We start from the raw sequence: 13,888 nt of genomic DNA on the forward strand, positions 1-13,888 counted from the left end.
AGAGGGCAGTGACGGTAGGGTCTTCAGGGTCCACCTGAGCGGAGGGTGGGATTGGCCTCACATGGAACCTAAACAGAGCCGCGGAGACAAAAAGACTGACACCTGGCTCCCACTAGGGGGTGCTTGTCTACATAAAACCGTATAGAGATACTCCGAGTCAAGGACACCACAAGAGTCAGTTTGACCTACATATCACTCTCGCCTGTCAACTGAATTTAGAAACCGATCCCCACGAAGGAGGTAGTTATCATATTTGTTGTAGGTATTTTGAAATCAAATAGACTCAGGTTCAGATTTTGACCCTATTCACTTACTATGAGGTAACAAGTTTCAGCGTTAATTTCTGTTTTGTGAAAGAGCTTAATTATCATCTCACAAGATATTTGTCAAGATTAAATAAGACAGGACTGCTGCTTATTACCTGTGACATCAGCAAGTTCTTTTACTGGTGTCAGTTCCTCTGGGCCTTCATTTCCTCATCTCTAAATTAGAGGTAATAGTACCTACCTGTGTTACCATAAGGACTCGTAGCGCTGAGTGTAGCGCTAAGCACTTAAGAAGTTGTAACTGTCACTTAAGCTTTTAGTCAGCTGCAGGGTTGCCAGAATCAGAAAGTCTGAAGGTCGCGGGTGGATGGGCGCTGGGACTCCGCAGCCGGCTGGCCTGAACCCAGGTGCACCTGAGGTGGGGTGGGAGGGCAGTGGGCGTCCCCGTCCTCTCCCCGGAGGCGGAGTCGGTGCATGTGTGTCCTTTGTGTTCCTCACAGGGTTGAGAAGGTGAGGGCAGCGCACACACCTGGCTTCCCAGGCTTTGTGCAGATCTTACAGCTCAAATACTTGCTAGGGTTGGGTGAGGCCTAGCCGGCAGCCAGCCACAGGGTAGAAGCACGGATCAGCCCGCTGTTCTCAGAGGGCTCACGTGTCAGGAGCGAGCGAGCCTCACAGACGCGTTGGGACGTGACGCGTTTCTGCAGTTGATCTTGTCTGCCTGAACTTATATTAGTTGTTTTCCAATACTGACTAAAAAACTATTAGACATCTCATTGCATATTTGTTATGTTTATTTGTTTAATAGGCTGTGTGGAGGAGACACAAAGCCAGGAAATATTTGCGAGAAGTGAAAGCTGCCTGCAGGATTCAAGCCTGGTACAGGTGCTGGAAAGCACGTAGGGAGTATCTGGCTGTGTTAAGAGCTGTTAGAATCATTCAGCGTTGCTTCTGCACCCAACAGCAGCGAAGACGGTACTGTGTCAGCTGTAGAGGACAGTGTGGTGTGTGTGTGTGTGTGTGTGTCAAATAATACCCTTGTTGGTTTTTCTTTTAAATAGTTGCTATGCTTAATTTATATGGTTTGTTGATGTTTTCTCCATTATTGTAACAAAATTATCTCTGAGATTGCCTTATTTTTTTGAGATAGAGCCTTGATGGTATAATCCAGTTGTTGTTGTCCAGTTGCTCAGTCATGTCTGATTCTTTGAAACCCCATGGACTGTAGCATGCCAGCCTTCCCTGTCCTTCACTATCTCCCAGAGTTTGCTCAAACTCATGTCCATTGAGTGAGTGATGCCATCCAACCATCTCATCCTCTGTCATCCCCTTCTCCTCCTGCCCTCAATCTTTCCCAGCATCAGGGTCTTTTCTAATGAGTCAGCTCTTTGCATCAGGTGGCCCAAGTATTGGAGTTTCAGCTTCAGCATCAGTCCTTCCAATGAATATTCAGGACTGATCTCCTTTAGGATGGACTGGTTGGATCTCCTTGCAGTCCAAGGGACTCTCGAGAGTCTTCTCTTAGCATCACAATTCGAAAGCATCAATTCTTTGGTGCTCAGCCTTCTTTCTGGTCCAACTCTCAGATCTATACGTCACTACTGGAAAAACAGCTTTGACTATATGGACCTTTGTTGGTAAAGTGATGTCTCTGCTTTTTAATATGCTGTTTAGGTTTGTTATAGCTTTTCTTCCAAGGAGCAAGCATCTTTTCATTTCATGGCTGCAGTCACCATCCACAGCGATTTTGGAGCCCAAGAAAATAAAATCTGTCACTGTTTCCACTTTTCCCCCATCTACTTGCCACGAAGTGATGTGAAAGTATTTACTTAAATTTGATTAACTCAGGTTCTTAAGGATAAGGGTACAGATGGAGGAATGGGAAGTAGGTAAAATGATATAGTACTGTGGCTTTGCTTGTTAGTGCACTGGTCCATTTTGTTTGTTGATTTAGTTATTGGCAACATTTCTTTTTTTTTTTTTTAAGCTTGTATTATCACCTGTTCTCTATCCTTAATGATGACATAATTACCAACTTGTCTGTGTTAATTCTATTTCCCTCTTCCTACTTCATTTCTTTGAAACACGTTTTCAGAAGCTCTTACCAGATTGTTCATGCTATTGTTTATTCCATAGTGTAAGAATTTTTTCTTCTGTTCCCAGAATTGATGAATTATTGTATCATGGTTTAAAGATTGTTTTAGGAGAGCACACTCGTGTTAGAAGTGTTTCTTGATTAATTCCATGGGTAGAGTCAGGCTTAACAAATAAACATAGTTGCTGCTCTCAGCTATTAAGGACCAGTATTTAGTTTTCCTGTTGACATTCAGCCTTATTTTCTAGGAAGAGTGGTGACATGACTTAGTTGATCTCTCTGTCTTTTCCACACAGTTGTGAACAGATAAAGACCTGCCCATTCTATGTTGTTGCCTATTACTACTATATTGACACTAAAGTTTAATCGCGGTCCCTCACATTTTAAGTTTTTCTCCGGTTCTGTCTTTTGAGATCTTTTGATAGCACTCATCTTTTTCAGTTGAGTGTCCACTTCTCACTTGCTGATGCTGTTCCACCGTCCCACGCTCTCTTCTTGGCCACCTCTGTCTGCTTAAAGACTTTATTACAATGTGGACTCAGATTTTATTCTCTGCCATTCATTCTACTACCACCCCTTTATTGAGGCTTTTCTCTAGATCTAGCTAATCCTACTTTCTCCTGATCAGTTCAGAATCTTTTGTCATTCTAGAACTTACTATTTCCTGACCACTGAAACACTGCCAGTTGTAGAATTTCTTTTGCATTGTGTTGTCCTGTTGTATTTCTGTGTGTGTGTTTGCACCATCCTGATTGCTAGACCCTGATATAAATTACTCGTTTCCAGTTTTTATTTATTCTCTTCTTGCCTTTCGTATACCTTCTTTCTCCTTTAGTATTTATACGGGCGGGCAATAAATACTTACTGAATAAATTAATTTGAAATCGCTTTCCAATAATTGCTTTGTAGGTTTTTGAATGTGAGAGCATCAGCAGTCATCATTCAGAGAAGATGGAGAACTCTACTCTCTGGAAGAACAACTCATGAACAATCCTTAATGACTAAAGTAGGTGTTAAAAAAAGCAGTTCATGTGTAAAGAACTACTTTAGAAAATAGAAAACAAAAAGAGTAAAGACCTAACTATACATTTATTTTAATTACATCATTGCAGTGAATTAAAAATTATATTCACTCATAAAAATACTATTTGTAAATTTTTTTGTGTGTGTGTACCTATATTTATAAAGTATTCTCAAAGTTTGAAGTGATTTATTTGGAAAAAAGTCATAATAGATGTAGCATATCTTATCTGTATGAGTCAAACACATACTCTTTCAGCCACAATTGGTGATCTGTTTAAAATATTTAGCATCAGGTTTAGAATAGTACTGATACCTATAATCTTTTAATAAATTAAAAGTTTACTTGTAAATGTTTACATTCATGTAATATTCACTATGTATGATTATATACCCACTATTATTATTACACCTTCTATTATATATTTACTAAGGGGATTCTCATGAGATAGTTATTGTCAGCATTCCCGTTTTATAGATGAGTAAAGCAAGGTCTGGAGACGAAAAGGGATTTGCTCAAGGTCACTCAACTAATACGTGGGGGTCTGTGTCATAAAACAAATCTAGTTCCTGTTTCAATCCAGAGATTTACATGGCTTGGAATTTGATTGTAAGGATGTTCTGGAACCAAGGAGCCTACGATGGGCTGGGCCTGCACCGCGGTTCTTGAAGCTGCTGACAGCTTCCCTCACAGCTGCTTATGATGTCCATTCTCCTCTCTAGAGTGTAACTAGTTGTTTTATTAGGTGCGTCTGTCCTGTAGTAATATTAGTCCTTTGCTCATTCACAGTGAAAAGTATTAAGAGAAAGAGAGGGGAAGAGTACCTGGTATCTATAGCTCCTGGTTTACATCCCCATAAAACTTCACTTTCAGCTATAGACCTCTATGGGTTTTGAAATCTATGACATATGACATCTTAAACTAAAAAATATACATTTTATTTTACATTGAGAAATTCCAGAACCTCCAGTGAGTTGAAATGTTATATCTATATGTTAACATCACTTGCAAATTTTTCCTTATAGAGACATCAAGCTGCTTGTTTGATCCAAGCAAATTTCAGAGGATATAAAGCAAGGCAGGCATTTCTCCAGCAGAAATCAGCTGCTTTGACCATACAGAGATACATACGAGCCAGGAAGGCTGGGAAGCATCAGAGGATGAAATATGTTGAATTAAAAAAATCTACAGTTGTCCTACAAGCACTGGTGCGTGGTTGGCTCGTAAGAAAAAGGGTGAGTATTTTTAAGTAGGATATCTGTTTCCTGGATGCTCCCCAGAAATACAAAATAGATTCTCTCGTGTAATAAATCTTAACAAAGGAGCTGAAGTCTGAGTGAGGGCTCCACCTGTGCAGCAGGTTGTTATCCAAGTCATCCTGTGCTACCACAGGCAACTCTGTCAGGGCGTTGTAAGACCATCCTGCAATAATTTCCACACCTTCAGCAGGGAAGAATCCTCCTTAGGGAATTCGTAACGTCCTGGGCATCCTATATATGCAGCACTGGCAAACAAGAAAAAAAACTTAAAGGAGAAATCTGTGTTTTGTTCTTTGAGTATAAGCTGGAACTCTGAAGGCCAAAGGCCCCTGTCAGGAGCTTCTGCTACAGGAGTCCGCTACATAGCGACACTGCCTGACACTAGAGAGATCTGATCAGATGTTTGTCCCACTTGATATCACCGTCTCCAGCCAGTCTGCTTGGAACACGCCAGCCCTTCCTGATTTTAGTATTCCTAGACCTCTCCTGTCGCAGAAGGCAATGGCGCCCCAGCCCAGTACTCTTGCCTGGAAAATCCCATGGATGGAGGAGCCTGGTAGGCTGCAGTCCATGGGGTCGCTAAGAGTCAGACACGACTGAGCGACTTCACTTTCCCTTTTCACTTTCATGCATTGGAGAAGGAAATGGCAACCCACTCCAGTGTTCTTGCCTGGAGAATCCCAGGGACGGTGGAGCCTGATGGGCTGCCATCTATGAGGTCGCACAGAGTCGGACACGACTGAAGCGACTTAGCAGCAGCAGCAGACCTCTCCTGTTACAATTAGTACATTTTAAGCCTTAACTAGCTGGTATTGGGTAGCCTAATTAAATTCTTGAGTGAAGTGCCCAAATATAGTTTTGCTTTCTATACCCTCAGTTAGGGGTTTCACCACTGAAAATATTGTAAGGAATATAATTGGGGGCTTCCCAGGTGGCTCAGTGGTAAAGAATTTGCCTACCAATGCAGGAGACATGAGTTCAGTCTCTGGGTCAGGAAGATCCCTTGAGGCTGGAAATGGCTCCCCACTCCAGTATTCTTGTCTGGGAAATCCCATGGACAGAGGAGTCTGGTGTGCTACAGTCCATGGGGTCGCAGAGTCAGACACAACTTAGTGACTGAACAACAATAGCAAAGGAATATAATCACTTCAAGTTACAATGTAGATAATTTTAATAGTTAAAAGTTAACTTACTATTGCTAATTTATATAACTTGATATTGAAGATATACAGAAATAAGCATTGGTTGATCGTCTCAAGAGTTAACTATTTGATTGTTAATCTTTTTTTCTCCTTCAGATCTCAGAGCAGAGAGCCAAAATTCGGCTTCTTCACTTTGCAGCAGCTGCCTTTTATCACCTGTCTGCTCTTAGAATTCAAAGAGCCTATAGACGTCATGTGGCTCTGAAGCACACTAACAATAAACAGCTTAACTCAGCCATCTGTATTCAGGTTAGCTTTCCTTTGCATTAAGACTATGATCTAATTTTTGTTTATAAAGTTTTTTGATATTTCATAAGCAATTTCCAAATACCTCTAGTAAGGTTATGTAACATTTAGCTTTGGCCACACAGCTGTTAGGATGTCTTGATGGTTTAGAGATAAGTTGATGTTTTATGGCACGGTACTGAAGCTATGACTTATTCTCTGGTGCTTTGGACTCATTTACTCTTCTGCTAGCAACATCTGAGGGTACCTGTTTCTCTCTCGACACTCTTGCCAACTTGTGGCATTGGAAGACTTTGTGATTTCTGTCATTTTGATGAATGGCAAATTATATCATTTTTGTTTTGGATTTCCTTTGACTGCTAACAATTCTGAAAAAAAATGTCACCTGTGTTGATTATTCAAATTCTTATCTGTGTATAATGTGCTTTAAAAAGATTTTTTTCCATATACCTTGCTTGTTTTTCTGTTGAGTGTTTTTTTTTTTAATAAATTATAGGAGTTCTTTATGTATTCTGAATAAGAATCCCATTTGTGTATGTTAAGTAAAAAAAGTAATTGAAGAATAATACACAGCTTAATAAGATTTATATAAATTATGAAATGAGGAATATGTTGTACAGGGTTGAATTCACATGCACACACTTACACACGCACACATTCACACTCGCATACTGTGGCCTGGAAGGATCTGCACCAACTTGGGTGGGAAAGTCATGCCACTGGGGAGGGTTGAAAGAAATCCAATATAATGTTCTATTTATTTCATTTGTGTATATATGTATACATTTATTAAAAAAACCTGAAATAATAAAGATCTTCATCCATCTGAAACAGAGATGGTTTCGAGCAAGATCACAGCGTAAGAGGTTTCTTCAGAAATACAGCATCATAAACATTCAGCGTGAAGCTCGAGAACAAGCGAGGCAGCACAGCAGGGCTGCCTCCGTAATACAGAGAGCTGTCCGCCGTTTCCTCCTCCGTAAAAAGCAGGAAAACTTTAACAAAAGAATTGCTAAAATTCAGGTAACCGAAAATATTATGATTTTGCAATTCATCTACATGATATCTAACATTTTATTTTATTTTATTTTTTGGCCATACCTCAAGGCTTGCAGGATCTTCGTTCCCCAACCAGGGATTGAACTCAGGCCACAGCATGGAAAGTGCTGAGTCCTAACCACTGGACCGCCCGGGAATTCTACATCTAACATTTTAAAAAGCACAATCTCACTCATTCTAGAAAACTAAGGCTGGCCAAAAGAATCATTCATAAGCACTATGCTACCATAATTTCATTGTTAAGCACTTTATTTTCAAATTCCCTTTAGGAAGTTGATGACTGAGAGCTGCAAAAGTATTTTTGCATTTTGAATACAGTTAGCCACCTTTGACCAATGAATGCTACTTTAGCTCATATACAGGAATATTATACGTATTTCTTCTTAGAAAAATTTATTTTGCTCTTTATTAGATCCTGAATTGAAGTTCTACTTGTAAACTGTCTGACTGCATCATATAATTTTACTGAAAATATTTACTTTGTTTGGAAGTAGATATAGATATAAATTCACAACATCAGGGGTTGCAATCTTCACGTTACTGGTTTGTCTCTTTAAGGCACTATGGAGAGGATATTCTTGGAGGAAGAAAAATGATAGTACAAAAACTAAAGCCATTCGACAGAGACTTCAGTGTGTTAACAGGGAGATTCGAGAAGAAAACAAGCTCTACCACAGAACAGCAGTCGCCCTGCACCATCTCCTGACGTACAAGTACCTTTCCACCGTGCTTGAGGCCCTGAAGCACCTGGGTTAGTTTGTTTCAACAGTCTCTTGTAGAAGGCTAGAAATGCATTTTTACCTTAGAGTAGACAAAGAAGGGGCTTCCCAGGTGGCGCTAGTGGTAAAGAGCCTGCCTGCCAGTGCAGGAGATGTAAGAGACGTGGGTTTGATCCCTGGGTTGGGAAGAGCCCCTGGAGGAGGGCATGGCAACCCACTCCAGTATTCTTGCCTGGAGAATCCCCATGGACAGAGGAGCCTGGCGGGCTACAGTCCATGGGGTCACAGAGTCAGACAGGACTGAAGCAACTTAGCACACACGAGTAGTTAAGATGCTGATTTTTGTTGTTGTGACTATATCTTTTTTTTTCTTCCTCTTTCAGAGGCAGTTACTAGACTGTCTTCGATTTGCTGCGAGAAGATGGCCCAGAGCGGAGCAATCTCTAAAATATTTGTCTTGATCCGAAGCTGTAACCGGAGCGTCCCGTGTATGGAGGTCATCAGATACGCCATGCAGGTCTTGCTTAATGTCGCCAAGGTACTTTCCAGCTCGATTGTGAAGCATCCCGTGGTCCAGAGCTGTCCTCCAGCAAGTTAGGTCTATGCTTGCTCATCACTAGAGCTGAGATCCCCAAGTTACAGTGCGTTTACTGCATGCCAGGGTTTTAGGGGGATATGTTGACTCGTTTAACATGGCTGTACATAGAGACACTGAATGTGTTATGATTTTATTTCTTCTGTTGTTGTAGTATTCATAACGGTGATGGCAAGCATTTATCAAGGACTTGCTAACTACGTGCTAATGCTTCTCATGCAGCATTTAATTAAGTCCTCATGTTAATCCTCTAAGGTGGTTTGTATCATCCTTCCCATTGGTTGTTGTTATTTTTTGTTCAGTCGTGTCCTACTTTGTGACCCCATGGACTGCTGCCTGCCAGGTTCCCCTGTCCTTCACTATCTCCCACAGTTTGCTCAAATTCACGTCCCTTGAATTGGTAATGCTGTCTAACCATCTCATCCTCCGTCATCCCCTTCTCCTCCTGCCTTCAGTCTTTCCCAGCATCAGGGTCTTTTCCAATGAGTTGGCTCATCAAAAATTAGGTGGCCAAAGTATTGGAGCTTCAGCATCAATTCTTCCAATGAATTTTCAGGGTTGATTTCCTTTTGGATTGACTGGTTTGATCTCCTTGCTGACCAAGGAACTCTCAAGAGTCTTCTCCAACACCACAATTTGAAAGCATCAATTCTTCAGCGCTCAGCCTTCTTTATGGTCCAACTCTCAGATCTGTACATGACTACTGGAAACCATAGCTTTGACTATATGGACCTTTGTTGGCAAAGTGATGTCTCTGCTTTTTAATATGCTGTCTAGGTTTGTCATAGCTTTCCTTCCAAGGAGCAAGCATCTTTTAATTTCATGGCTGAAGTCACTGTCCCCAATGATTTTGGAGCCCAAGAAAAGAAAATTTATCACTGCTTCCACTTCTTCCCTATTTGTCATGAAGTGATGGGATCAGATGCCACGATCTTCATGTTTTTAATGTTGAGTTTCAAGCCAGCTTTTTCACTCCCTTCTTGTAGTGAAGGAATAATCATTCTTACGGGAGGGAGGGTCCCAGCCTGAGGACCAGCGTGTGGTCAGTGGTGGGGCCAGACGTGGGCTCACACCCCGCCCCCCCCCGCCGGAGCTGACCCTCCACACGCTGTGCTGTGCCAGAGCAGCAGCACCTCTTCTCATCACAGCCAGCAGAGCAGGATGATCCACCACTGTACTCGGGGCTCCCTGGGACCTCTCGGTACGAATGTCAGCCTTTTGGCCTTGGACTGCTCGAGGTAGTCTCCACCAAACTGACACATGCAGAGATGTCGACATGGCAGGTTTATCCTCCTCGCCCTATCCATCAGCTGTAACTTCGAGACTTCCCCTGGGCTTTTTCTCTTTGAGGAGTAGTGGTTGAGACAAGAGACTCTGATGCCAGACTGCCTGGGCTTGCATCCCAGCTCTGCCGCTCACTCTGGGTTACTCAGCCTCTCTGTGCTTCCCTTTTTTTAATGTAAACTGAGGGTAGTCATCGTACCTTTCTCATAATGTTATTGTGAGAATTAAATGAATCCGTGCACATAATGTGCTTGATCCACAGATGTGCCAAACAAGTGCTAAGTGTTCATATTGCTTAGTACCAGTAGCATTATCTGTTACCATGCAGATGTCAACATGAATCTAATGATGCAATTCACAATTAAAGCATGAAAGATATATTCTTGGCTAGTGATCGTCACATTTATTTATTTTAAAGCAAGCTCACCTTCTTCTCAGGAAGCATGAGTAGGGTAACAAGCAGTAAATCTTATCTTTATGGTTATCTTAACCTAGGATTACCTATCACAGATATGTTATCTTTTTTCTGAGAGGGTCTCACTAAAACGTCCCTGGTTTTTACCTTGTTTTCATTTACATCAAGGTGTGCACTTTCAGAGATTTCAGATTTGATTCATTTTTTGTGGAACTTTAAAGTAGGTTGGGAAGAAAAACATTAAAAGGCGCATGTGCATATAAGATGGATCCAGAAATGACCTCGGAAAGTCATCTCATAAAGTCCTCGCTCTTGATGCACATGGTCCAAAATATGGCTCTCAGCCTCCTTCTCAGTTGGTGTTTCTAAGAGAATCTGCCCTCATTGTAACTCGTAACCTGGTTCTGTTCTCCTCCAGTATGAGAAGACAACTTCAGCGATTTATGATGTCGAAAACTGTGTAGATACACTGCTGGAGCTTATGCAGATGTACCAGGAAAAGTCTGGTGACAAAGTCGCCGACAAGAGCAGAAGCATTTTCACAAAAACCTGTTGTTTGTTGGCTGTTTTATTAAAGACGACAACTCGAGCTTTGGTGAGTATTCATTAGCTTTTTTTCCTTTGCGGTTATTTTTGCATGTTCTTAAGCCCAAGACTTTTATGCAGAAATTATCATAACTTAAATAGGGTTTTGTGTGTGTTCACACCTGCTTTTGGGGCTGATCTGATTGTTCCTCACGTGTCAGAGGAGCTGAATTCTAGAAGTAGAATTTATTACAGCCCTTGAAGTAGGAAAATGGAACCCACTCCAGCATTCTTGCCTGGAAACTTCCATGGACAGAGGAGCCTGGCGGGCTGCAGTCCGTCAGGCCACAAAGAGTCAGACGTGACTGGGCACACACAGGAGCAGCCAGCTTCCATGCACTTGAGGGAAGTAAGAACCGTGCCAACCAGGAAGCAACATCCTCTCGCTGTGATGTAAAGACATGTCAGACGTTCCCTGGTGAGGTCTCTGCGTTACCCTTTCCAGGTGTGCAGGCAGCAGGGCTCACCATGGGCCGGGATAGGATTGTGACCTTTATCCTGAGAACTATGGGAAACCACCGAAGGTTTTTTAAGCAAAGGAATATGTTCAGTTTAAGTTTTAACATCACCTTGGCTGCTGATTGAAGAATGGATTTGGGAGAGCATGTGAGATGTAGGGAGACCATCAAGGAAGGAGGCAAGTGTAGGCACTCAGTGGTCTGGGCCAGAGACTGTGCTTGACCTGGGGCTGCTTCTGTGAGAGGTAGGTGGGTAACGCTGTAATCTTTGATAAGGTAAAATTCATGAGACTTGGTAACTATAAATAATAGGTATATTGACTCTAATGTTTGCTTTTTTTATTCAGTATGGAATTAAGTGTATAATTTTTGAATATTTGCCCTCTTTGTGATTCTTTTAAATTAGTTTATAGTTTAAACCAGTCTAACTGCTGCACTTGGAGAGCATGGCTTTTTATTGTTAAAAACTTGTCATTTACTGCACAGTGTTTGTTAACTGTGATTGATTTTTCTGGCAAAGAAAGGATATGAAGTTTAATCCTTGTTACTGTTTTAAGAAACATACATTTTCTTTTTCAGGATGTTCAAAGTAGGTCCAAAGTTGTCGACCGTATTTATAGTCTCTACAAACTTACAGCTCATAAGCATAAAGTGAATACTGAAAGAATCCTTTGTAAACAAAAGAAGAATTCTTCTGTGAGCCTTTCCTTTTTTCCAGAAACACCTGTAAGAACCACAATGGTTTCAAGGTGAGCAGTACATGTACCCTGCAGTTCCGTGTCACCAAACATTCATTTGTTCATTAAGCCAGGGCTTCCCGGGTCGCTCAGTGTTAAAGGATCCTCCTGCCAAGCAGGAGATGCAAGAGATGTGGGTTCAGTCCCTGGGTGGGGAAGATCCCTTGGAGGAGGAAATGGCAACCCCCTCCAGTATCCTTGCCTGGGAATCCCGTGGACAGAGGAGCCTGGCGGGCTGCAGTGCACAGGGCTGCCGAGAGCCGGACGCTACTGAGCACTACCACCACCTTTTCTACGTATGATGTTTATTTAATAACTTGGTATATTTTAATATGAATTATATTGTAGAACTATTCATATATTAATGAATAGATTCTTCCCCCCACCCCCACCCCCCCTTTTGAGATTTGTTGTTCAGTTGCTCAGTCATGTCCAACTCTTTGCAACCCCAAGGACTGCAGCACACCAGACTCCCCTGTCCTTCACTGTCTCCTGGAGTTTGCTCAAACTCATGTCCATTGAGTTGGTGATGCCATCCAACCATCTCATCCTGTCATCCCCTTCTCCAGCCCTCAATCTTTCCCAGCATCAGGACATAGTCAGGGGTTTGTTTTTGGCGGGGCGTTGTTGGGGGGAGTGGGCAGGTAAAACTCCAAACAGTCTACATGCACCTTTTCTGAGATAAAATATTTCAGTCACAACAAGGTTCCCTTGTGCCCCTTTCAGTCAGTTCTCTCACGTTGACCCCCGATTCTGGAAACTGCTGACATGATTTCAGAATCTTTAGTTTTGCCTTTTCTGGTTTGTCCCGTACATGGGATCAAACACAGGCAGCTTCCTGTGACGAACTTTTCTATTTAGCTTAATAAATACACCTTCATGAGGTTCATCCACATCTTACCTGGCCTAGATTTCAGCTCTCTCTTCACACAGTGCTCGTCCATGACAGGGAAACACCCACTCTGTGTGACCACTCTTCACCCCCCACCCCCCACCAATTAATTGATATTTGGAATTTGAACTGAAAAGAGTAAGAAAATGGAATTGTGTATAGTGGTAGGGATTCATGTGAGGAAGATGGATATGATGCTGTTTTCTCAGTGAAGGAGATTATAAACATTAACTCAGCAGCAGATGGGGGAGGGTGTGGAGGGGACATTTGAAAAATAAAATAGTCATCTTGGGGAAAGAGAAAGGAAGCAATTTCTAGGTGGTTTCAATCGCTGGCGTACAGTCAGCCAGCCTGGTTGTGTAGTTTCTCTTTAGCACTGTTCAGCTTGCAGGAATGGAAAAGGCAGATACCTGGATTCAACTGGGAATCCGACTAGAACTTTCCAGCTGAATTCAGTAGGAAAGAGCAACAATAGCGTTAACAGCATTTGCAAAGGAGATTATACTGGGGTACCCAAGGCAGCCGGGAGGGAAAGGTGTGCAGCGCTGTGCTGGGGGCGGGCCTGCACTGAGGTCCCGGAAGTGGGCCCCCAGCGGGCGGAGCGTGCGAGCATGGACATGTTAAGTTGAAGGATGCTGATGAATCCCAAGTGGCGGTTGGGGATGGAAGGCCGGGCACCTTCTGAGGGTGGTGCCAGTTTATCGTGTGGTCACATGACAAGGGGTGGCGCTGCAGGAAGGGGGCAGAAACGGACAGAAGAGGGGTTATCTCTTTGGCTGCAAGGATTTGGAGTTCTGAGATGGGACAGGAGTCCAGTGGAGACCAGGAACCAGGTTTACAGACAAAACCCTGGGGTTTCATGGCTGAATAGCCTGAGCTTCAAAGGAGCCACCATCATCCTTCGGGGAAGATAGGTAGAAACGATCTGAAGTTATGAAAGACAGTAACAGGAAGCCTTCCACCTGCGTGAGGGGCCTGGAGGGGGTGATGTGTCCACGAGGGGCTACCTTTCAGTTAAGACAAAGCAGTAGACATGACTCTTTTTTAAGAGAAGA

At 42.5% G+C, this 13,888-nt stretch overlaps 1 protein-coding gene across 1 annotated transcript in view; it reads left to right on the forward strand.

Moving 5' to 3' along the window:
* ASPM (asp (abnormal spindle) homolog, microcephaly associated (Drosophila)) overlaps window positions 1-13,888 on the forward strand; it is a 60,146-nt gene that overhangs the window by 45,862 nt on the left and 396 nt on the right. The window contains exons 20-28 of the mRNA XM_010831103.1: window positions 1,075-1,241; window positions 3,271-3,367; window positions 4,408-4,617; window positions 5,940-6,092; window positions 6,924-7,112; window positions 7,707-7,899; window positions 8,251-8,405; window positions 10,580-10,756; window positions 11,784-11,953. Coding sequence (XP_010829405.1) covers window positions 1,075-1,241; window positions 3,271-3,367; window positions 4,408-4,617; window positions 5,940-6,092; window positions 6,924-7,112; window positions 7,707-7,899; window positions 8,251-8,405; window positions 10,580-10,756; window positions 11,784-11,953 — 1,511 coding nt within the window. The remainder of the gene's footprint in view (window positions 1-1,074; window positions 1,242-3,270; window positions 3,368-4,407; window positions 4,618-5,939; window positions 6,093-6,923; window positions 7,113-7,706; window positions 7,900-8,250; window positions 8,406-10,579; window positions 10,757-11,783; window positions 11,954-13,888) is intronic.

This window comes from Bison bison, unplaced genomic scaffold, assembly GCF_000754665.1.
Source record: "Bison bison bison isolate TAMUID 2011002044 unplaced genomic scaffold, Bison_UMD1.0 scf7180017864524, whole genome shotgun sequence".
NCBI lineage: Eukaryota > Metazoa > Chordata > Mammalia > Artiodactyla > Bovidae > Bison > Bison bison.